General features: G+C 45.2%; 1 protein-coding gene across 1 annotated transcript in view; it reads right to left on the bottom strand.

Moving 5' to 3' along the window:
• LOC138452855 (uncharacterized) overlaps positions 1–22,993 on the bottom strand; it is a 1,928,742-nt gene that overhangs the window by 787,673 nt on the left and 1,118,076 nt on the right. The window contains exons 47-49 of the mRNA XM_069605205.1: positions 21,758–21,856; positions 1,411–1,548; positions 537–757 (exon numbers count right to left, since the gene is read on the bottom strand). Coding sequence (XP_069461306.1) covers positions 537–757; positions 1,411–1,548; positions 21,758–21,856 — 458 coding nt within the window. The remainder of the gene's footprint in view (positions 1–536; positions 758–1,410; positions 1,549–21,757; positions 21,857–22,993) is intronic.

The raw sequence follows: 22,993 nt of genomic DNA, 5'->3' as shown, positions 1-22,993 counted from the left end.
TAAAGACTAGTCATCATGAAGAATGTACACAATCTGAGGCGTAAAGCATGGAGTAACTAATAGGCAGATGTTACCGCCTGCGCTGCTGCGCTGCTGCGTACCGGCCAGAGGCATCAGCAGCTCATGCCCCATAGGGATCATCTACTACTTGGCTATTTCATCTAAAGAGAGCCTATAAGATAAAAATATATAAAGAAAGTATATGTTATCACTAACAAAAATATGCATGTTTATCAAATTAGAATGTATTTGTATTTGCCTAAAAATAATTCCGCCGGCAATGAGAACTACTTTTTTTTACCCCTGGATGTTTTTTTTGTACTTCCTTCTTTCAACAATAGTGAGTACAATACTCCCGCCTCAAAATCTAATGTTTAGCCCTGGCACTACTGATGCACTCACTCGCTCATTCACCATCAAAAAGCTAAAGCTATAACTTTTGAAGTGAGATTTAACTGCAAAACATCTTCCATGGTTTTTCCTGGCACAATGGTGTTACACAGTTCACAAAGCATGCTGAAAAGAGAAATACTAACAGCTGCTCCTTGACGAGGTCTGCGATAAGCTGGAGGCGTCTCGCCAGGGCTTTGGGGCTCTTGAATCCCAGGCTGGTGAGTTTCCCTTTCAGGAGGATGGTGTGGTCGGGAACACACAGAGAGACTGTCCGGAAGAGAGAGCGTACATTACTGGGAAGCTGTTCAAATCCAGGGTGCCAGTGCACGGTCAGGAATAGGTTGCAATTTTTGTCCACAGCAATCTGCAAAAAATATGCACAAGAGATCACAATGTGATGATTAGTATTATTATATGCCTGGTCAAATTAAATGGTTCCAGCGAGTAGAGATAACATCAAATATATCCATTATGAAATGGAATTTAAAGCGAACCCCAGTAAAAAATGAATAAGGATAATTTGATGAACAGGGTATTTTAAACCTGAGATCGCACCTACGTGCAGTGAAATGCTCAATCTGATTGGTAAGGACCCTCAGGTGAATTACAATCATTTTTGGGGCGAAGCTGGAATTGAAATTGGGGTTGCAAGATATTACAGTAGGCAAGGAAAAGGCCCCACTCGTTGTGTGCATAATAATGTGGTTTCTGCTCCACTTTCTATGTGTTTATGCACCCTGTTGGCCAGGTCTACTTGGCTCCTGATAACTTCCGGAGCACACACTATCACTACCAGTATTGGTTATCGGTTTAACATTTCAATCAACCTTGGAGGCCTGAGGAGGGGTCCACATGCCCTGAAACCGACATACACTAAATACCTGAGGACATATGCATGGAAAGGAGGTGTGGAACCCATTCCCCAGGTAGGTACAAGAAGGCGCTAGATGTACAGAGCACGATTATAACTAAGAGTGTTCTACAGCAGGGTCTGCAATGGAGAAAGAACCGGCTAACCTCTTGTCCATTGAGCAGCGTACTCATAGGGTGTTTGGCCTTCAGGGCATCATAAATGGTCTGTGCGCCATACATAAAAACGGATACAGCATTTGGAGTCAGAAGATGGAAATCATCAAAGCAGCTCCAGCACCCGTCCTGGAAAGCCAAGCAGAAGAGAGTTTAAAATACATGTTCCCTCAGGAACAGCATACCTACTTTCCAACACTTATTTCCGCTCTCAGAAGACCATGAACAGCATCCTAGTAACCATCAGTCACTGAGGCCATGAATTATGACCTAAAGTAGTCAGCACATGATGTTTTAGGCTCAACCTAATATAAATGTAATGAACATCTGAGGGCTCTGTATCCCCTCTCTTCTTTTGTGTAGTCAAACATTATTTGGTTTGCTTATTAGCCAGGGCCAATTACGTATTCGAAGTAGGGTACCCATTCCACATCTGAAATTATTAAACCAAATCACTGTCCTTCTACAGGATTAGTAGCAATCGAAACGGCACACTCGTGTAGCCGCTGTTTTTTTTGCTCTCTGACCTGGGTGAGCGCAGTATTAAGAATACTCTGGGCCAGAACCGGATCACAATGGCACCACCCAACCATCCCAGACCAGCTGCTCTGGTGATGTGCGGATTTACCTGCACATAAAATGATTAATACAGCAGATGGGCTATGCCCTGAGTCCTTGGGTGACTACTGGACACAGACTAAATAACAACAGGGCTTATTTAGGATTGGAAAAGGAAAAAAACTACCTTCCCTAACCGTTAACTAACAGTCATATAACACAACAAAATGGTTCTTTGGGAGTAAAAGAGTGCTGAGGTCAAAGCAAATGACTCACACACCAATTCATACAACACATGGTGAAAGACAATGTGCTATCTGGCCCTACGGAAGAACACCCTATCCCTAAGGGGGGTGCCTGTCCCTAGATGGCGAGTGGTGCACCGCCTGTCTAAGAGTGATACAACAAGAAGAAAACTGTCCCTAATTCTCAACAATGTGTGTGGGAAATATACATAACATTAGATTTGGCAAAACAACAGCAACGTCCAGCATAAAACCACCAAAAAAGGGTTTCCACAACAAATTAAATTATTAGATCTTGACAAGAGTAGCTGCTAAGCTAACATGTGGCTGCTAATGCCATGGGAATTTCACATAACATTTATTCACCCTAAGGCAACAGGATGGCCACATGTAGGTGGTTGACGTCTGGAAAAATATACAATATTAAAATCTGATCCCACTACCCGTGGGACACCTTTAAAAGGCTCACAACATGTGAAGTGATTCCACTACTCAAACATAGCATCCCTTATGACTCAGGGAAATGTCTCTTATGGTTATGGGACCACCATAACCAGAAAAGTCGACTGGTTTCGATGGTATAATCAGTCTAAGCCATCTTCTTCAGGACAGATGATTGAGTGTAGTAGTCAATACGGATTCCAGCATGTCTCGGGGCGAGGCCCTCTGGGCGAGCTGGTCCGTCGCCTGTGGCTTGGGGCGCTCAAACACGGATAGAAAGCAGTCCGCATGGGCTGGTGGCAGCACTGATGGTGGTGCTCAAAGTCAGATAGGAGCCGTTCTGCAGGTCCGGCCGTAGTGGGTGAATCACCCACTGCTTTCTATCCGTGTTTGAGCGCCCCAAGCCACAGGGGACAGAAGAGCTCGCCCAGACAGCCTCACCCCGAGACATGCTGGAATCCGTTTTGACTACTACACTCAATTATCTGTCCTGAACAAGATTGTTTAGACTGATTATACCATCGAAACCGGTCACCAACAGAATAACCTCACAATATGTGTAATTTAAATAATAACCATTTTCTACTATCTTCTTGCTTAGTTTTCCAAACAAGCGCTATCGACCATCTCTTGTGTGAGGATGCACATTAGAACCCAGGGCGGGGGTGCAGTCAATCAGGTTCTGTGGATCAGGGGCTGAAACCACTAATCTCAGCCTGCGTTCCACAGCACCGACAGGCTGCTTACCCCACCCCGCAGTGCCATCTTCCCTCACCCTCCCGTTTCTTGATTGTCGCCGCAGAAGCTTCACTGCCTCTCGCTTGTCCAACCGTCATGGTAATGGAAGAGGGGCTCTGTAGGGAGCCCAGCCTTCTAAAACCATGGCAGCCATCTTAGCAAAGGATTTTCATTCATTAAACGGGACGCTCGCGGCTTCCTGTTCAATTAATGAAAATCCTTTTTTTAGCACCCCAGGTTACCGCTTTGGTAACAGCTGGTGCTAATGGCGTTATGCACCCGTTCCACTGGAAACACCATGGGGCCCTGGTTACCTCCTGGTATTGCCTATGAAACGGATGTATAATGCCACATTATCAGGGCAGGGATCTGCAACCTTTGGCTCTTCAGATATTTGGCTCTAGCCAGCATAGTCATTGGTGAGGGATCAAGGAAGTTGTAGGCCAAAACATCTGGAGAGCCCCTCTATTCCGAAATCTGCCCATCTCCTGGTATGCCATTCTGCATCTGGATGTACGGATGGGTGGGTAGGTTGTGTGTGTGTGCGTGTGTGTGTGTGTGTTTGTGTGAACCAGGGATGGGATGACATGGGGCCTACCAGCCAATAAGGAAGCTGGGAAGGTGGGCTATACCTCATGGTATTGACCACGTTCTGAGCCTCCTCAGTAGTGGGAGGCAGTCCTCATACCTTCTGGGCAGTTAAGCCCTCACTGCCCTGTGCCTAACTGCCCAATTCCCCTCTCCACCTCACCATTTCCATCGCCTCTACCAAACTCCCCTCCCACACGCACCCCACTTACCTGCGGCTGTCTCATCCCTCTCCAGCTCCAGTTACACTTGCTGTTCTGGCCCTCCTCCATTCCCGACAATGGCCACCATGGAAAAGGGAGAAGGGACTACATGTGGTTCCTTTTCCCTATGTCCACGGTGGCCATTTGGTTTTGTTCATTGTTTTGGAGGTTTTTTTAAACTGAAAAACAGCAACTGTGCCATTTCTCAAATTCAAAAAATCTATTAGCAACCCGCAATGCATCCCGGGTGCTAATAGCAATAAAACCCTCAACATAAATCGGGCCGTTACCTGACGCGGTAATGCCTGCCCATCTCGAGGTTAATGCGTAATTCATAATAATGAGACAGAAAGAAATACTGGTACATATCTGTAAAAGAAAGTTTACATTTCTTCTATACATTGTATAAGTCAGGGTTGGAACTTTCGTTATAAGGATAAAAAGCTATTCGACTTAGGCTGAAAACCTGGTCAACTATTCGGTTTCCAGAAGAATAATAAATATACTATTCATACACACCTATTCCATTTTTAAAGGGAAAGATAAAGAAATGCAAATCGTGGGGAAAGCAAGGTTACAAATTGGTTGAAATATTCCAGATGGTAACTATCATTACCTTCTGCACAAATTCAGATTCTCAATAGGAATTAATAGAACCAAATACTATTTTTATCGTGGACTTGGGCGGTTTTCCAGAAAGCTTTGCATCTGGTGTATCATGTCATTGGCCCGAGCCTCAGCTGCCACTTAAAGACTATGGAAAATACATTTCTATGGGGCTTAGTGAGACGGTGAGGTTGGTGACTGAGCCCGGATGAACTTCTCTAAATCTGGCCCACAGTAGTGGACAAATCTTTTAGAAAAGATTCAGCCGTAGCATGAGAATGGGATGTGTTTTTGGGTCCTGACAAAGCCCCGACAATCTCTTGGCATGCTTCTGGGTCTTGTGTGATGATTCACCATTCAATCTGAAGCTGTGGATCTTGCAACAAATAACAGGTTTACTTGCTGTGCAGGTCTAGCCAATAAGGGCCCTCTCAGTTGATTTGAGAAGTTTGCTCAACCAATTAAAGCTAATATATCTCCTAAATTCGGCCACCGATAAAACCCTCTTCCTTTGTGGGTTTGGCTGGGCTATGAGAGAAGGTGTCACAGGGCAAACTCACACTTGGTGGATATTTGGAGAGTTTTGGGTAAATGTTTTGCATCTCTTGTTCATCCTTTTTATAGTATATTGTAATTATAGTGTTTTGAGTCAATGTTTCTGTTTGTTCACTGTGTGTAAGTGTCTTGCGTTACTTTCCTTTCCCTCTTCGGCTCTTCCCCTTGTGTGTCCCTTCATGAACAATAAAAAACAAACAAGTTTCCTGCATCTATTTGTTTCCCCAGAAACACTAATAATGAATGTTTCCCTCAGTGGGTTTAACGTGGATTGTTTTATTGTATTGTACTATATTGTATTGCATCGTATAGTAGTAGTTGATGTTGTAGTTGCACATTATGATTGTAGATTGTAGGCTGTAGTTGTAGGTTTTGTATGTTGTAGCTGAAGGATTGTTTTGTGGTTTCCCTTGTTTGTTCCTTTGTATGCCCACTTGTTTGTCCGGTTGCAGTTGTGCTGGGGGTTTTCAGAGCTCGGGTTCACGTGGGTCTGAGCCTTTGTGTCTATTTCAATGGCTGCTGCTTGGGGAGGGGAAGAGGAAGAAACCTGAGGAAAGGAGGAGGAGGGGTGCACCTCACCTCGCAAGAGGAAGAGGAATTCCCCATAATTGATGAGGAGGGGGGAACCTTGTGTTATTTGTGCTATTTGTAGGTACCAGTTTGTGACCACCCAGCACTGCCAAAGCTCTGAGTCGGTAGGTGAAGGATTTGGGATAGGAGGCCTTGGCAGAGATGAGCACAAAGGCAGTGGAGGGAAGGCCTCAATTAATGCCCTCATTGAATCAGTGAAGAAGCTTGCAGGCGTTTCCTTCATGTGATAGAAGGGGATGGCCGTAGGAAGCACCTTGGAAGAGATGTCTGAATTGGGTCCTGACTGGGTGGGGCATATAGGAGGATGTTTTCTCCACCGGGCAGGGCAAGGGTGCAGCTGAGGATGAGGGAGCAGAGCTGTGAGAAGGTGACTCAGGGGCAGTGACAAACCTGTTAAGCTGCCGTAGCAGGAGGTGGACCCACCTGAGGGGGAGAAGGAGGAAAAGGAGCAGATACAGGAAGGAATGACAAAGGAGGAGCTGCGGCAGTGTCAGGTTCTTCAGGGGAAGGTTTGGCCTCCAATAGGCAGTGGTGGTACATAGGTAGGGAGGTGCTTTACCTTCTGATAGGGAAGCTTGGAAAGTCCTAGTGTGCTGAGGTCATGTCTGTGGTGGTGTGCTACTGGTGTATTCAAAATCTTCTACATTTTCCTTAATAACTGCTTTGCAGATGGACACCACTGCCATGTAATTCAGCTCCATTATGATATAGTTACGTTTTCAGACACTGTGAGAAAAAGACCAAAGTTCTGTGCACGCGCATTGAGTTGCAGGATTTGAATATGAGTTTGCCACTAGAGAAAACTGTCTCACCTCTTTTGGACTTGGTATGCAGCAGGATTAGCTAAGTGTCACATGGCCCAGCAGTTCCGTTCTAAAGAGAGTGCTTATGTAAAAGTGAAGTCTGTCAGGTCACGCGGGAGGTTGGCTGCTTCAGATAGAGTAGGAGGACTATTTTCCTTTGTGTGAGCAAAGGGTCTTAACAGGATCTAGGGGGTGCTGGTTACTTTTTGGAATAGGAGGGTTGGGTGAATAAGCGCCACTAGCATATTCGATTGATGGGTGTTTTCCTTAACAAGTGTTCCTACAGGACCCAGCATCCTTCCCAAGCCAGGATGGAGGGAATGTTTCAGAGCATTTACTAGGTTGGAATTTCCAGGCACTGAAGAACCTTGACCGGTGTTCTAAAATGGCCTTCCATCCCAAGATGGACAGAGCTGTCCCCTATTTCTGGGGCTCCTTTTGGGTGTGCCTAAGCCTTAGACGTGAAGTCTGCCCTGATCTGTGGACCTACAGCCTTGGAGTCATGTAATTCCATGCAGTTGGAACTCTAAGTGTTCACAGCTAAGTAACTCTGAGGGAGAGCTGTGTTTAGTGACTTATCGCTGTGCTTCGACCCCAAGGCTAAGAAAATGAACAGTGATTTCAGATCGGAAGCTTGCGATTCTCTGCTTAAACAATTCTCTAGAGTGGATCTCTCAATTCACTTAAGATTTACAGAAGATTATGATTTACTGTACGCAAATATTACGATTTAATGTACGCAAATGTGCATATTAGTCTACAAACACTACTGCAGTTTGGATCAATGTCTATCTAATGTGTATGAGCTGACTAGCATCTCTGCAACACATCTGAGCTCCCTAATGTCTGCACCGAACAGAACATCCCGTTGAATTACTAGTGTCTCATGCTCAGGAGTTCTTCTGTGCTCGCCCTCTGTGGAAGTTTCACATCTCTGCATGTCAGCACTCTACGCAAGTAGACTCTGTCGGGCAGGGGTCATTGGTACAAGAATTCCAGCACTCCAGGCCTTCCCTCGGAAGGGGGGATTAAGTAAATGTTCAATCAGAACTTGGCTGTCCAAGATGCCAGCCTGGGTAGGGCCCCTAGTTTTGAGTACCAAAAGGTCTTTAGAAAAATCTGCCAATAAGTGGGAGGAATTTAAATTAAATGTGCTAAGATGAAGCTTCAACTTGTTGAAACTAAGTTTAGTATAGGAAGTTAGAGTTGTTTAGGAACAGGTAGAATAAGTTAGATTCTGTATCTATGTTGTTTCACATATCGACACGTAACCTTCTAAAGACACTAATCTCTTTCCAAAAGTTCAAGGAAGATTCCATTATATCTGAAGGTCTGTTAGTAAACGTGCTTTGGTGGGAATGTTTTGTCGTGATTTTGTCTGTTAGTATCCCTTTTTTCTCTGCGGGTCTTGGAACATGAGAAGGAGGCAAGACTGTGTTGCTTTTATTTTATTCACTTGTCCTTTCCGTGGGATAGCTCGAACAGAGCTTAGCACTTCGTCTGGCTTGAGACAGTGCACTTGAGGGGATTTGCGAGGTTCAGCAGCTCATGAAGATTCAGAACAATGGACGCTGAGAGTTTCTTAGTGCACAACAGTGTCTCTCGTGGGAGAGTGCAGAGCATTCAGCATCTCTCGATCAAGAGTGTAGTGTAGTGTGCATGTAACAGAGGAGCAGGGTCACAGGATTTCACAGGTGCCATCGGAGTTTCTTGATCAGGGGTGTAAGTGCACTTGATACCGTGCGCAAGCATGAGTAAGCATCGTCATCCTTTTCAGCTCTTACGGAAAAAGTGCGCGGGAATCAAGCAGGTCAAGTAATAGTTAGCTGCTCGCATTCTTGCCATATGCACTTTGAGAGGGGAAAGCAAGAGTAAAAAAATATTCGACAGGAAAAAAGGTGACTAACTGTGGTTGCAAATGACTACCAACTTTATTACAATACTGTGCCTTTGACTTGAGTCTGAGCTCAAGTGTAATAAGCAGTTCTAAAGTTTTTACTTTATTATTAGTTTGGAGGTAAGAATAGTTTTGGGGTAAGCTAGACTAGCCCCACGAGATACCAGTGGCGAGTTTCCCAAACCATTAAGCGAGAGGTTCTAAAATTTAGAAAAGCCTTTATGAACTTTCAGGGGATTACTGAAGGAATAGGCATTGGTTGTGGAGCTTCAAATAATCTCATTGCTTCTGGTTTGAAGCAAAAGCCACCACATTCCTTTTGGCTCTTGAGTGTGAACACACCTGGATAATGTGCCTTGAACTAATCCTGATAGTTCTTTTCTATTGTACATCTTGCACACGGAATTGAGTGAGGGCCTGTTTTAATCTAATTCCTCTTTCCCTTGGGTGCATTGAGAACACAGCAGGAGATAGCAGTCTCCTCTGGGCTGCACGTTCCAAGGGGCCTTTGGGGCCAGTAGCTTCCACAGATTTATTTTTTGCTGGGACTTGACAGGCAAAGGGGGAATGCTAGGAGGAGCGGTGTGTCCCCAAACCCCACATCCCACAGGGTTCTGGGTGTGGGATGCCACCAGGAAAGACAGTCTGGAATGAGGTGCTGGACCTCTGGTGGAGGGCTTTGGGAAGTGGGCCAAGCACTGGCATATGGCAAGTCGGAACGGGACCATAGCAAAGAGGAATCATGTGTGCTGGTGGTACAGAAGGGTGTACCAGGCGCGAATGCCCTCAGAGGCAAGCGACCATGCAGCCACCACCACCGCCCCTCCAGCGGTGGCGAGGTAGGTGGGTCCCAGCTCATCCCATTGCTGGGGTGCAACACAGAAGTGACATTGGCTGTTCTGTGGCCAAACCCTGCACACATCGAGCCTGCCCAATCAGTAGTGGAAGTGGCAATTGTGCCACCCCCACCCCCACAAGCAGTTAGGGGTGGTGCACCACATACATCAGCACATATCTTTGGGCAAGACCCCTGGATGAGGCATGGTGGCACCTAATTCCTGTATTGTGGCTGTCAGTGAACACTGCAAAGCTGGATTGCACATTGGTGGTGGACAGCTTGCGGTGGCATTTGTGCATTACCATCCTTCCGTCCAGTAGGGCATTGTGCAGGGGGAAGGAATAAGTCAGTCATGGGGGAGGCACTGACCTCTTAGGGGGCTTCCCCTCCTTTGAGAGTGGCAGCATAGGAGAGCAGAAGATGTTTTAAGAAACAATCTGTGTGAGAGCTTGAGCTCCATAGTGGGTGGGTGCAGCCTTTGAAAACACCTGCAAACCTTAGTGGGCGACTTTGAGAAAATCAGAGAACCCCAGTGACTGGTTGCACCATGTGAAACTATCTGGAGGACCTTGAGGGGTGGAGGTCCACTGCAGAACATGAACATATTTGTCAGGTGTGTAATCAGGATTCAGAAACCACACGTGCAGCATAGTCAAAGCAATGCAACGTGTAAGGCAGAAACTGGTCACTCAGGGCTACACAATCACACTCACTACTGCAGCTTTCCATTTCCCAATGACATGCACCACGAAACAGCCCGCTCCACTTTTGGGTGTCTGGCATGTGCTACTTACTGAGTAACAAATAATTATCATCATTTTCAAGCTGGTGTGTTGGCTATCAGTAGAAGTCCCATGTTCCTCTGCAATGAAGTGCTCATCCATTTTTATGAATGTCAATTGATCTACATGCGGCACAGCATAGCTTCTAATGCAGTTAATCCAGGCCACATTAAAAAGTCTCTCGATCTGCACACTTGCAGGCGGCAGCATAGCAACTTGCTCAAGAACTGTAGTCTATACAGGTTGTCTACTGTATCAATACTATAATCAATCCTCAGTCCTTCCCATGGGTGTAGTGTCTAGTAGATAGAAATCAAGCATCTGTGTGTGTGGCTGATGGTCCATTGTGTGATCATGATGGCCCGTCTGTCCTCACAATACCTAAGTCAGTGAGAAGAAGGCTGTTCCCACGCAGCTTTCAAATCTTTCAACATGTGTTGGTGATGTGCTACCCATTGAGGCCACCATTCATGAGCTTGGCATGCCCATTCACTTGGCCACATTTGGGATAGTTTGTATTCTTCTTGCATCCTTGCACATTTGCAAAGTCCCTCTTTCTTTTGATGCTTGCTGCAAGAGCTCACTCTGTGAGACATGTGGTAGAAAAACGGCCACTCTTACTTTGAAATCTGCGCCTACAATGGAAGCCAACAGGTATTAAATGTTATCTTTAAATCCAGCTATCCATGGATCACCATATCAGGTTGACAGCAGGTCACTCATAATCTTTGCTGCATCAACATAACATGAAAAGGCACAAGCCTTTGCCATGTTGGTCGGGTTGGGCACAAGCAGGTAGAGCAGAGGGACAACTCTGCTCAGGGATGTGGTATGACAGCTAACGCACTTGGTGGCCTCCTCCAAAGGTAAGAGTGCAGAACAGACATCAGCTGCCAATGACTGTGTTATAAATGCCCCATCTACAGCTCAGGTATGAGAGTTGTATTAATCAGTGATGGCATAGCCTGTCTAGCAAGTGCAAAGTAAAGTTGCAATGCGTGACCATTGAGGTCTTCGGGCTGTGTAGTGGTCATTTGTTTCACACTTGAAGTTTGCTTAGTTGATTTTAGCATTGTAAGCCCAGCTGAAATGGGAGCTGATCTTCTGGGCCACAGTGACCATTTCTACGATAGGCTGACTATTGTTGATAAAGCGTGTGAGCACCAGGCGTAGGGCATGTGCATTGGCTTGCCAAGTCGTGAGGAAACAAGGGTACATAAACCATTGTCTACTACCGCAACGCTGAAATGCAAATTACCCACCCTCTGGAACTCGATCCCGGTGTCGGCACGGAATGCTCCCACAACTATCACATTTCACATATCTCTCAAAACATGGTTCTTTCAACAACACCTGACCAAGGACTAATTCCACCAGATGCACATGCTGGTGCACAGACCACACAGTACTGTGCTACTGTTAAAAGATACCGGCCCAAATTCCGACTACCCATACTTTGTACAGCACTCAGCTGCTCTTGAGCTAGGTCCGCGCTTTAAGCAATAAAATAAAATTAAAAATAGACACTGTTTCGACCTCTTGCACTTTCTCCCAAATGTGAACACCCCTGTGGTTTCTGCCCTGAAACCCTTGAATGCACAAGTTTGTCTGGTACTCAATTGCACACACCCTCTGCCCACTTGAATTACTCGGATACCCCTTTTGGCTGTTAGAGGAAGGAGAGACAGCACATTTTGTTGTGACGCCCATGTAGTCAATGCTCTGACCACTGGTCCACATGTTTATGGGAAAGGGGACTTTATGCCTCCCAGACTGCTGTAATGCCCACCCCTCCACTATTTTCAGAACTTTGGTGTACAGGCCTGGTTCAGATTAGCTTGAAAATAGATATCACCCAGGAACACCCCAGCAGTGATAGTCTTTCCCATAAGGTGCATGAATCCAGCATTTCCCTCAAACGAGTAGGGCGAGAGATCTATTGCCAACATAACAGCAAGGTTAGCATCGAGCAGGCGCTGTCTGTCGTGGGACCTGTGATATTTTAGGCCATGCTCAAACACTTCCTTAACACTGCCCTGGTGAACTGGGAGATGACTGGCACTGCTTATAGGATGCATGGATGCAGGAGGGTGTTGTGATACTCGTAGTGACAAGCACAGGTGCAGCTGATGTATTTTCAGCGGTGCTGTATGCTATTTGTCTGATGGTACGAAGTGGTAATAACTTCAGGTCTTTCGATATCGTCCCATGTCTGTTTATAAAAAAAGAACAAGAAAGCACCATGTTTCTCTTCCTTTTCCTCCAGTACATTGTTCTCTTCATCATCTGAATTTTCCCAGCTGTCCATCTCTTCCTAGAAGCTGAACAAAAAGGGAAATAATTGGATATGGAGGCCATTACCTCAGTTCTGATACAGGTGGCAAATGATATGGGATTCTCAGATTCAGACCCCTTCCACCTACAGGTAAGTCTACGTGAGCATTTCCTCCTCAATTTAAGCAAACCACGAAGACGGGCCTGCCTCTACTCCTGCAGGTGAATGAATAAACTTTGAGGAAATGTAAGGATCCAGAGAAAGTGACTGCTCCCAGATTCATGGCCAAACTCTATCCCCAGCAGCAAGGTGGCCCTCTATATATCGATACCGTCCTCAGTTCCAGGCTAGATGGGGGACAACCGGTAGAACTATACATGCACAGTGGCTACACTGTTGTATTTTCGAATTATAACATTAATTGCTTTGTTAAAATAATGTCTCAAGTTATTACTTGTAAATTCAAAAACGGTCTGGGAGCCCCTCTACTGAGAACGAAGACGGACAAATAACCTGTTCTCTTGGAAGGTGCCCACTCAGGAGGGTCTACAACCACGTTTTAGCTTTCAACAAAGGTAGCAGGCGCCCCTCTCTTGGAAGTACAAGGCATGATAACCTGTTCAGTGGCTGCTTTTTGCTCACTGTACCTTTCACAGATGGGAAATATCCATTTGCATATCAGTCTTTGTCCTGCCCACATGGGCAGTCCAGCACCGAAATGCTGTGGCAATTCCTCTCTGAACAAAAGTACTAACAGCAACCCCATACACGTGTTTCAACCTTGTTGGGCATCATCAGTGAGGTGAAGCTGAGCCTCTCTAAGCACAGTGAGCAGGGAGTCCACGTCTGGTTTTGATTGATTGATTGATTGATATTTTATTTATATCGCGCTCGTACACAAGTGTTTCAGAGCGCGACAAGGCAAGGGAGGGGAACAGGGGAGAACAAAACAGCGATCTTACTAGGCCCAGTGACATTGAGAACGCGCAAGGGCATGTGAGAGGGGGGATGGGAAAAGTGCATGGAAGGGGGAGAGGTGGAAAGTGCGAAGCAGAGGAGAAAATAATAAAGGCAACAAACAGTGGTAATGCAGCCAGCAATTTGCAAGTGCTAGGTTTAAGGCAGCAGACAGGGTAGGTCTGATAAGTGCAGGAAGAAAAAGGGGGGGCTGTATGGGTACAGATGCAGACCCCAGTGCAAGGGGTGGCCCGGAGGCAGTGCGGGAGGGTGGCAGGATGAGAAGGTACCTGGGCCCAAAAGACAGAGGGTGGCCAGGTGCACGGTGTCAAGAGAGAACAGATCAGCAGGGGAGAGGGGGAGTGAATGCAGAAGAAAAGAGGAAGGTCTTGAGGTGCTTCCGGAACCAGAGATGGTTCTCCTCAAGTTTTAGAGTGGTCGGGAGGCTGTTCCAGAGGGAGGCCCCAGCTGAAGACAGAGATCTACCCCCAGCTTGTTTCTTAGAAAACCGACTGACCCTGAGTGAGTTGGAGGTAGAGGAGCGAAGAGCTCGAGAGGGGAGGTATTTGCGAGGGATAGCTGAAGGTATTTTGGACCCAGGCCCCAGAAAGCCTTGTGGACAATGCAGAGGGTTTTGAATTTAATCCTTGCATCCACTGGGAGCCAGTGGAGAGATTTCAGAGCTGGAGAGATACAATCCCAGGGCTTGAGGCCAAGGACAAGTCTCGCAGTCCTGTTCTGGATTAGTTGCAGAGGGCGGAGAGTAGAGGCAGGTAGATTTAGAAAGACTACTGGTTGTCCCCAGGTAACCTAGGGTGACCAACCTCAAGTTCCTTCAAAGAATTCAACAAAGGTATCAGGCGCCCCTCTCTCGGAAGAACAAGGCATGATAACCTGTCCAGTGGTTGTTAACCACATTGAGAGTTCGCAGCCATCTGCTTTTTGCTCACTGTACCTTTCACAGATGGGAAATATCCATTTGCATATCAGTCTTTGTCCTGCCCACATGGGCAGTCCAGCACCAAAATGCTATGGCAATTCCTCTCTGAAAAAGAGTACCAACAGCAACCCCATACACGTGTTTCAGCCTTGTTGGTAATCATCAGTGAGGTGAAGCTGAGCCTCTCTAAGCACAGTGAGCAGGGAGTCCACGTCTGGTTGCCCCCCAGGCAACCTGGGGTGACCAACCCCAAGTTCCTTCAAAAAATTCAACAAAGGTAGCAGGCGCCCCTCTCTCGGAACGACAAGGCATGATAACCTGTTCAGTGGTTGTTAACCACATTGAGAGTTCGCAGCCATCAGCGTTTTGCTCACTGTACCTTTCACAGATGGGAAATATCCATTTGCAAATCAGTCTTTGTCCTGCCCACATGGGCAGTCCAGCACCAAAATGCTATGGCAATTCCTCTCTGAACAAGAGTACCAACAGCAACCCCATACACGTGTTTCAGCCTTGTTGGTCATCATCAGTGAGGTGAAGCTGAGCCTCTCTAAGCACAGTGAGCAGGGAGTCCACGTCTGGTTGCCCCCCGGGTAACCTGGGGTGACCAACCCCAAGTTCCTTCAAAAAATTCAACAAAGGTAGCAGGCGCCCCTCTCTTGGAAGAACAAGGCATGATAACCTATTCAGTGGTTGTTAACCACATTGAGAGTTCGCAGCCATCTGCTTTTTGCTCACTCCTACCTTTCACAGATGGCAAAAATCCATTTGCATATCAGTCTTTGTCCTGCCCACATGGGCAGTCCAGCACCAAAATGCTATGGCAATTCCTCTCTGAACAAGAGAACCAACAGCAACCCCATACACGTGTTTCAGCCTTGTTGGTCATCATCAGTGAGGTGAAGTTGAGCATCTCTAAGCACAGTGAGCAGGGAGTCCACGTCTGGTTGCCTCCCAGGTAACCTGGGGTGACCAACCCCAAGTTCCTTCAAAGAATTCAACAAAGGTAGCAGGCGCCCCTCTCTCGGAAGAACAAGGCATGATAACCTGTTCAGTGGTTGTTAGCTCACTGTATCTTTAATAGAGGAGAAATATCCATTTGCATATCAGTTTGATCCCACCAACTTGGGCAGTCCAACATCAAAATGCTAGGCAATTCTCCTCTGAACAAGAGTACCAAAAGCAACCCCGACACGTGTTTCAGCCTAGTTTGGCCTTATCAGTGAGGTGAACCTGCGCCTCTCTAAGTACAGTGAGCAAGGGCTCCACGTCAGCAAAGACTGATATGCAAATGGATATTTCTCCGTCTGTGAAGGGTGCAGTGAGCTGCAGACTCTCCTGAGTGGAAGAAATTACATAGAAAAGGGTATTTGACCCATGTTTGTTTTCAGTAGAGGTGCTACCACACTCCTTTGTCATTTTGTAAAACTTGGGGTTTCACCCTACGTAACCCAGTGTAATCCAGACGTGGACTCCTTGCTCACTGTGCCTAAGAGAGGATCAGCTTCACCTCACTGAGTGGGCCCAACAAGGCCGAAACACATGTCTGAAGTGGTACTTTGGTTTAGAGGAGAATTGGCTAGCGTTTCGGTGCTGGACTGCCATTGTGGGTGGGACAAAGACTGAAATACAAATGAATATTTCTCCTCCATGAAGGGTGCAGTGAGCTAAAATGTGGTTGTAGACCCTTTTGAGTGGAGGAAATTCCATAGGACAGGATATCTGACCCATGTTCGTTCTCAGTAAAAGGGCTTTGCCACTCCTTTGTAATTATATTTATAAAAATAATACTTATCACCCTTTAAAGTCATGTCCCGTGTGAAAACAGAACTATTTCTACCAATAACATGCCTGAAAATGCCACCTTAAGTAAAAGTGAGGAACAGTTGCAGGATATTGTTAGTGCCCCCCCCCCCCCTCTTCAATCCCACAGAGAACAGTCAAAATATAACTACACAACTATCTGGAGATAAATTACTTAAATTAAAGAAAAAACCTTTCAGTAAGGAACTGCACGGACATCTCCTTAGGGAATACCTGAAAGGAAAGATCATTCCTGCAGTGCTGGTCGTTCGTAATGAATCCTGTCTCTTTATAGATGATCAAGAGTATAAAACAAATGTTACTTGTATCGCTACAAAATGCAGTAGGGACTCAATGGTGCTGACAATAACTACAGCACAACGCATTAGTAGCCGACTGAAAAAGAACAAGAAGAAGCAGAGAAAAGATTCTTAGAGAACAGAGCCTTAATTAATGCAAAGGACAAACTTCTCAAAATCAATAAAAACAGATGAGTTTCAGTCAAACACAAGAAACAAAAATTTAAAAAAAATAGCAAAAGACATTTCTAATTTCAGACTGAAATAATATACCCATATTTGTGAAAGTTAACTATGAGACTCGTAAATGGACGTGGGAGTTGAGAAAGACTTCAATGAGAAGAAGACCCTGCCAAAGATGCAGGTAGGTCACCTTCTACGTGTGAGGAGTTAGGAAAGAAAATCAGACACAAGTTAGCTATGATTTTGGTTAAAGACTTTTATTGTTTTTTTTTTTAAATAAAAATTGTTGGGAAAATGCCTCTCTGACTTTTCTGAGAAGAATTTCCCTACCTAAACCAAAAACGAAGGATCTGCCGGGGTCAGAATGTCCAAAGCAAAAACTATCCTGTATCCAAAGTTCTATTCTGGCCCTCACACTATAAATTAAATTCTAAGATGAAAATGGAAATGTCTTTAACCTTGGGTGGTTTAGAAATGTGTTCATAAAGGAAGAATAAATGGCTCCAACACAGAGGTTCTTCAAGGATAAAGGTCCTTGCTTCTCTTTTTCTGCCAGGATTTTGCTCCTTCTCTTTTGGTTAACACAATTTTTTTTTCTAGTCCTGAAATTTATTCTCAGGACTTCTTTAAATCTGACTGACACAATTCCTGTGACTGCCTGGTATACTCTCAAGCCCGGGCTTCTTGAGTGCACACACTTGTATTTGCCTGGTATACTCTCCTGCCAGGGCTTCTTGTATTCACACACTTGAATTGCTTGGTGTAGTTTCCTACCAAGACTTCTGTTCATACAGGGTCTCTGCTCGTGCAGCGGCTTCTTTCATCTTTGTCGGTGAGCCACCTGGCTCCACCATGCCGGTCTTAGCCTTTCGGTTTTCTCGATCCTCGCAAAGAGGTGCAGGTTTCTCCCGCCAGCAGCAGACATCATCTGCTGCTTCTGCTCTTTTGATTTCCTGGCCACAGGTCTATGCGAGCAACAACTAGAGCGCTTGCTGGGCTTGTGGCCTCCTTTGCTCTATATTGCTCGATCTCTCTTCCTCGTTCTAGTGTTTAGGTAATTCAGGGAAATGAAGTACATTTTTGATGTTTGGTTTCAAAATCTTGCATAAGCATTTTCAACGGTTTTAAATAGCAATTCAGCCATGGATGATTGATAGGTGGTGTCATAAGTTTCACAAGCAAGACCTATGTTGGATGGTTGGCCTACGGGTCGGGAGAAATGGTTTTTCCTATTCTTCACATGAGCATGAGTAGATGTATGACAATAGACCATGTGAGTATTAGATATGGGAGGGTTATTTTCAAGGGGAAATGGAGGATACCATGTCTGACCCAATGAAGTCACGACATCTCCCCAAAGGTTGTCTCCCCCATGTGATCCTCCCACATATAGCTGCCCCCAGGGTCAGGATCAGGTAGTGGCTGCCGTCCCCTGGCCACATGGGAGGAGGTCTCCGCCGGGAAATCAGTGACGACTCCATCAAATTCATCACATCCGATACATCCAGCAATGACTTTGGCCCAGAAACCCAACATGAGGATGGAAACTTGTAACAACCAGTGTCCCTTTTTTAGGTAGAAGAAGACAAAGGACAAAGAGCCCAATACAGGGGTTCCAATTTTCAAGAACACCAGAACCAAGGTGCCCCGGGTATGTTCCAAACGCAGAGACATGCATATGCACGTTAAATGATGCTGAGAACTAGCCTGTTGTTCATCTTTCTAGATATAGACTCAGCTATGCTTAACTATCCATTCTAGGTAAGGGTGTACCATTTGTTTCCACCCACCAACCCCACTGCCTTGTTCCCAGCTGAAAAATAACTTTACCAGTTCTTCCGTAAGGAAAGACTAAAGCTTTCTTGAAGGAAAATGAAAATCTTGAAACTTCACATGATACTAGGTATCACTCAAAATCAGTTTTTACCCTGTGTGAGGAACCTGAGGGTATCCTCACTCCTACTTCCCCTGGATCCTCTGTTAAGTTGGCCAGGAAAAGGTCATTGCTCTTGGATCCTGACCCTGGGGGTGGAGAAGCGAGGGAGGATCATCTGGGTGGAGGGTCCTCAGGGATTGGGAGTGGGGGGCCCACAGGCGAGACATGGTATCTCCCTTTTCCTATTGAAGACAAACCAAACCCTCTCCCGGACTTTATGGGCTATTGTAGGACCTCTCCCCTCATTTCATCACATCCCTTGATAGTATTGAGGGCGGAAGAGGCAACTAAGAGTAACGAACACTAAGACCTTATTTCACTACTTTGGTACTGGGATGAAAAAGATGCCTGCAGAGTACTTGCAAGGTCAGACATGACCCTTTAAAGGCAGTCAGCAAACCCAATTGAAAGTCCACACCTGCAACCTGTCAAGGGGTTAAGGGTGTATAAAGGGAGACAAAAAGTGCAGCAGGGAGAGCAACAGGGAGGCCTGGGGGGCAGAAACCAGCAGCGCACCGTGTTGAGACGAGGCAGCCATGGTGGGACCTGAGAGGAAGTCAGGACACCGGCCAGTGTCCCAGAGACCTGTGGAAGCAAGAAAAAGTCAGGTTGTTGAGCCGCCACAGGTGGGAGCCTCCATGTGGGATAAAGAGAGCAGCTGAAGCTGCAACAGAGAAGAAGAAAGAGGAAAGGATGGCATCCGCATCCGTGCCAGAGCAGCAGAGTGCCGGCGTGTGGAGGACCGCCTTTGGAATGCGAGCGGGGCTCGCCGAGGCCGGTACACCATCCAGAGAAGCAGAAGATGAGAAGCAGAACCCCGGAGAGGAACGCCAGGACTGTTGAGTTTTGGGGGAAAAGTCACTCAGTCTCCCACAAACAGGCAATTTTTGTTGCTAGATGCACGTTATCCAACATCCATCAAATGGATATGACACCTAATGAATTCATAATTGAACTCATGACCAAAGCATTGAAAAGGAACCATTTCCAATGGTTTGCTCTGAGTCTGACTACTCTGTTATGTCAGACTTTGAAAAGAAATATATTTCCTTAGATCATCGTTTTTGTGACATAATCAGAATATTAAAAAAGGTACATCGACAATGTTATTATGATCTGAAAGTGAGCTATTATTGTTCTGTGAGTGGATGGATCAATCTTGGAAATAAAAACATCCAATGCACTAAGGAATATAATAATGCAGCAATCCATTTTCTAGATTAAGAAATTAGAGAAGAATGTGGTATACTAACATGTTCACTAAAAAGGAAGCAAACCGATCGCAATACACTTATCCATTATCAAAGCTATCACCCACATAATCAAAAGGAGAATCTGCCGTAGAGGAGGTGTCCGGTCTGGATGCCATGAACCTCACACCTATGTAGATGGAAAGAGTGAGAGTCTCCTGACAGTGTATTGAAAATCTTCATGCATTGAATTCATAGGTCTTCCTGGCTTTGGCAGTCCTGAAGTTACCCTTGATTACATACATTGTAAGGTCATTGAGGATACGATTTGGTTCCAAAAAATGTTCACCAACCGGGCAGTCCGTTGTGCTTTGCTTAATGCTTTGCTGGTGGAAATTCCTGTGCGTATGTAGTTGTACACCAGTTTCGCCTCCATAGAATCCCCCTGAGCCATTTCATACATAGAATCAAGTGCGCAGTGTTGGATGCACATGTAACATTCACTATGATTTTGTGGTCTGGCCCGTGCAGGGTATCTTCATTGTATTCAAACTGTCACTATATGTCGACAGGTTAGGGATATTTTGTTTATCCATAGCATGGTTCCATTTTCTGTGCTATTTGTATGTAGCTTGGTTCTTTCCGTAATTTCTCTGAGATTGGCCGTTTGTCAGAAAGCAAGGAGGGACATCCCATGGAAAGCCTCCCACAGTTCTTCACTTTGTCGTAGAATGGGTTGTAGTTCCTGAGCAATCTTGCAGATGGCTTTGAACTCTGGTTTGTATGTGTCCTCCGTGGGAGCCTGGGCTTGAACCTCTTTTGCTTTGTATTCCAGGAGGTGGTTCTAGGGTATGAAACTGGCTATCCACAATTTGCATTTGTATTTATGGTTTCTGTAGTCTGGTTTCAAAGCTGTTATTTTTTTCCTCCAGGACTTAGTTTGAGAATATCCTGTTGTATCTGAGCTCTTGGCTTAATTTTGTAGCATGCTTTGTGTGCACTGGGTGGAGGCTGTCACTCTTTAAAATGTCCAGGTCTGCTGGTTTCCCATATACAAGGTATGTAGCTGTTCATCTTTCAATGTTATGGTGGTTCAAAGGAAATGTACTTCTGTCGATTTTGTTTGGATCAACATTATATATACAAACAAACACGCATCCATGAATCCCCTCCGCCTCTCTTCACACTCGTAGAATTCGTTTTGGGTACACCATGTTTTGCTAAAGCACCACGTATGAGCACGTGGCAGAACATGCAGCCTCCTCTGTGAAAGGGGACACATTTGCAAAGCTCAGGCTCTGCCCAGTGATGTCATACGGTTAAACAAGTGGGACCTCTATGACATGGGACAATATAAAGAGACACATGAGCGACAACCACGGGGGAGCTTTATGTTATCATATGACCACATTTCTAGAAAATTAAACACCATTAACCACAATCCTTGATAGTGAATATCTACAAATTGGAAAGTTTTGATATCAACAGAACCACCTTTTATTAACAATTGTGTCCTGGAACACAATGTAACAGCTGGCATCCATCTGGGTGTTAGTACAATCTGTTATTTACAGCACTACAAAAAAGGCAAACCAGTGATAGAGAGTCCCAAATAAAAAAACGATGTATTATTATTTTTCTTATTATTATTATCCTCTGAGAAAAGTAGATCAGAGATCATTGAAGCTCTTAAGTTGTATTTGTATTTGCTAACAAGTTTGTTGAGTCCCATACTGAGACAGACGCATACTTTATGACTGGAGTAATGAAGAGAAGTTAAAGAAGCGATGTGCAATGACGTCAACGCAGTACTCACGTTACTGCTTAGCATGATTTTCCTATAACAGTTGCATACAAGGAATATTTGCATCGTATGACATCACCCTGGCTTACAAACAGCCAGTGCTCACCATTGCTGTTCCCAATAACACTCGGCTCAAGGCAGTCAAGTCTACGTTCGAAGAGCAGGTGAAGAGAAATAGAAATTTCCCGAGTAAATATGACAGTCCCTGTGGAAATAAAAAATACAAACATGCATATTAAACTATCATATGTAGCATGTAGGCAGACAGAGAACTCAAATGAACAGACCATATTGACAGGCAAGGGGGGTCGGGAGGTGGACATTGTACTGCAGAAGTAGCAATTCATCTTTTGCAACGTTAATACCAGAGACGAGTCTCTAAGCACTGGACTGGGATTCGAACCTGGGTTGCTCTGCGTTGTCTTGCTCCCAAGACAAAAGTGTTGCCCCTGAGCTATTCCCCTGAACCATTCACTTTTATGTTTTACATAAAACCTCCTAGTACAAATGGACTAATATCACATCACTGATATACGACATACGGACAATCCCAAATGTTTACTTAACACTGTGGTAGCCTGTCGCTTGGGCGCCCGGCATAAGAAAATGTTTTGCATGGGACCTGTGGGTGAGGGGCGCAGAATGTTCTGTCCTGACTCCCAAAAAGGAGGTATATAAACAGCCTAAGTGCAAAAACACAACCACATACTCCAAGGGCTAACAGTTTACAAAAAGTATAAGCAGCACAGCTGAAAGCACTGGGTGTACACTTAGTATAGACTGTGGTGCTCGTAACATTAATGGTATACGCTTTCTCCAATTTGCATTTCCTATTAGCTCATGTGGCGGTTCTATGTAATAATGATCTGTGAGAAACAGCCTGGACTGAAAATGCCGCAGTGAAAGAGAAGAGGTATAAAAACGAATCTCACATTGAAAGTAATGCAAACAGTAAGTATGAATATAGGTTTACAGACCTGCAGCGAGGGCCGTACTGGGCGTTATGGGCCTGACAACCTAGTTAATCGCCCGAGCGAAGCAAGGGCCTTTATTGAGGTCTGAGGGACCATAACGCCCGGTACGGCCCTCGCTGCATGTCTATAAAGCTATTAGAACAACCTCAGAGTTAATTAAATTATAATAAATGAGACATGTTTAATTGAAGTACAAAATGGTAAATAAATGTTGCAGACATATATTTACCATTTTGCAATTTTTTGTACTTCAATTAAACATGTCTATTTTTTTTTTATAGGGTGGTGGAAGGTGATTGAGTGGGAGGAGTATGCTCTTAAAGTGGAATCAGGTGTGTGTTTGCCTGCCCCCTGTTCTAATTAAGGAT

This window comes from Ambystoma mexicanum, chromosome 4p (genome assembly GCF_040938575.1).
Source record: "Ambystoma mexicanum isolate Mex_15411 chromosome 4p, UKY_AmexF1_1, whole genome shotgun sequence".
Lineage (NCBI taxonomy): Eukaryota > Metazoa > Chordata > Amphibia > Caudata > Ambystomatidae > Ambystoma > Ambystoma mexicanum.
This window is presented reverse-complemented; position numbering and strand designations above follow the sequence as displayed.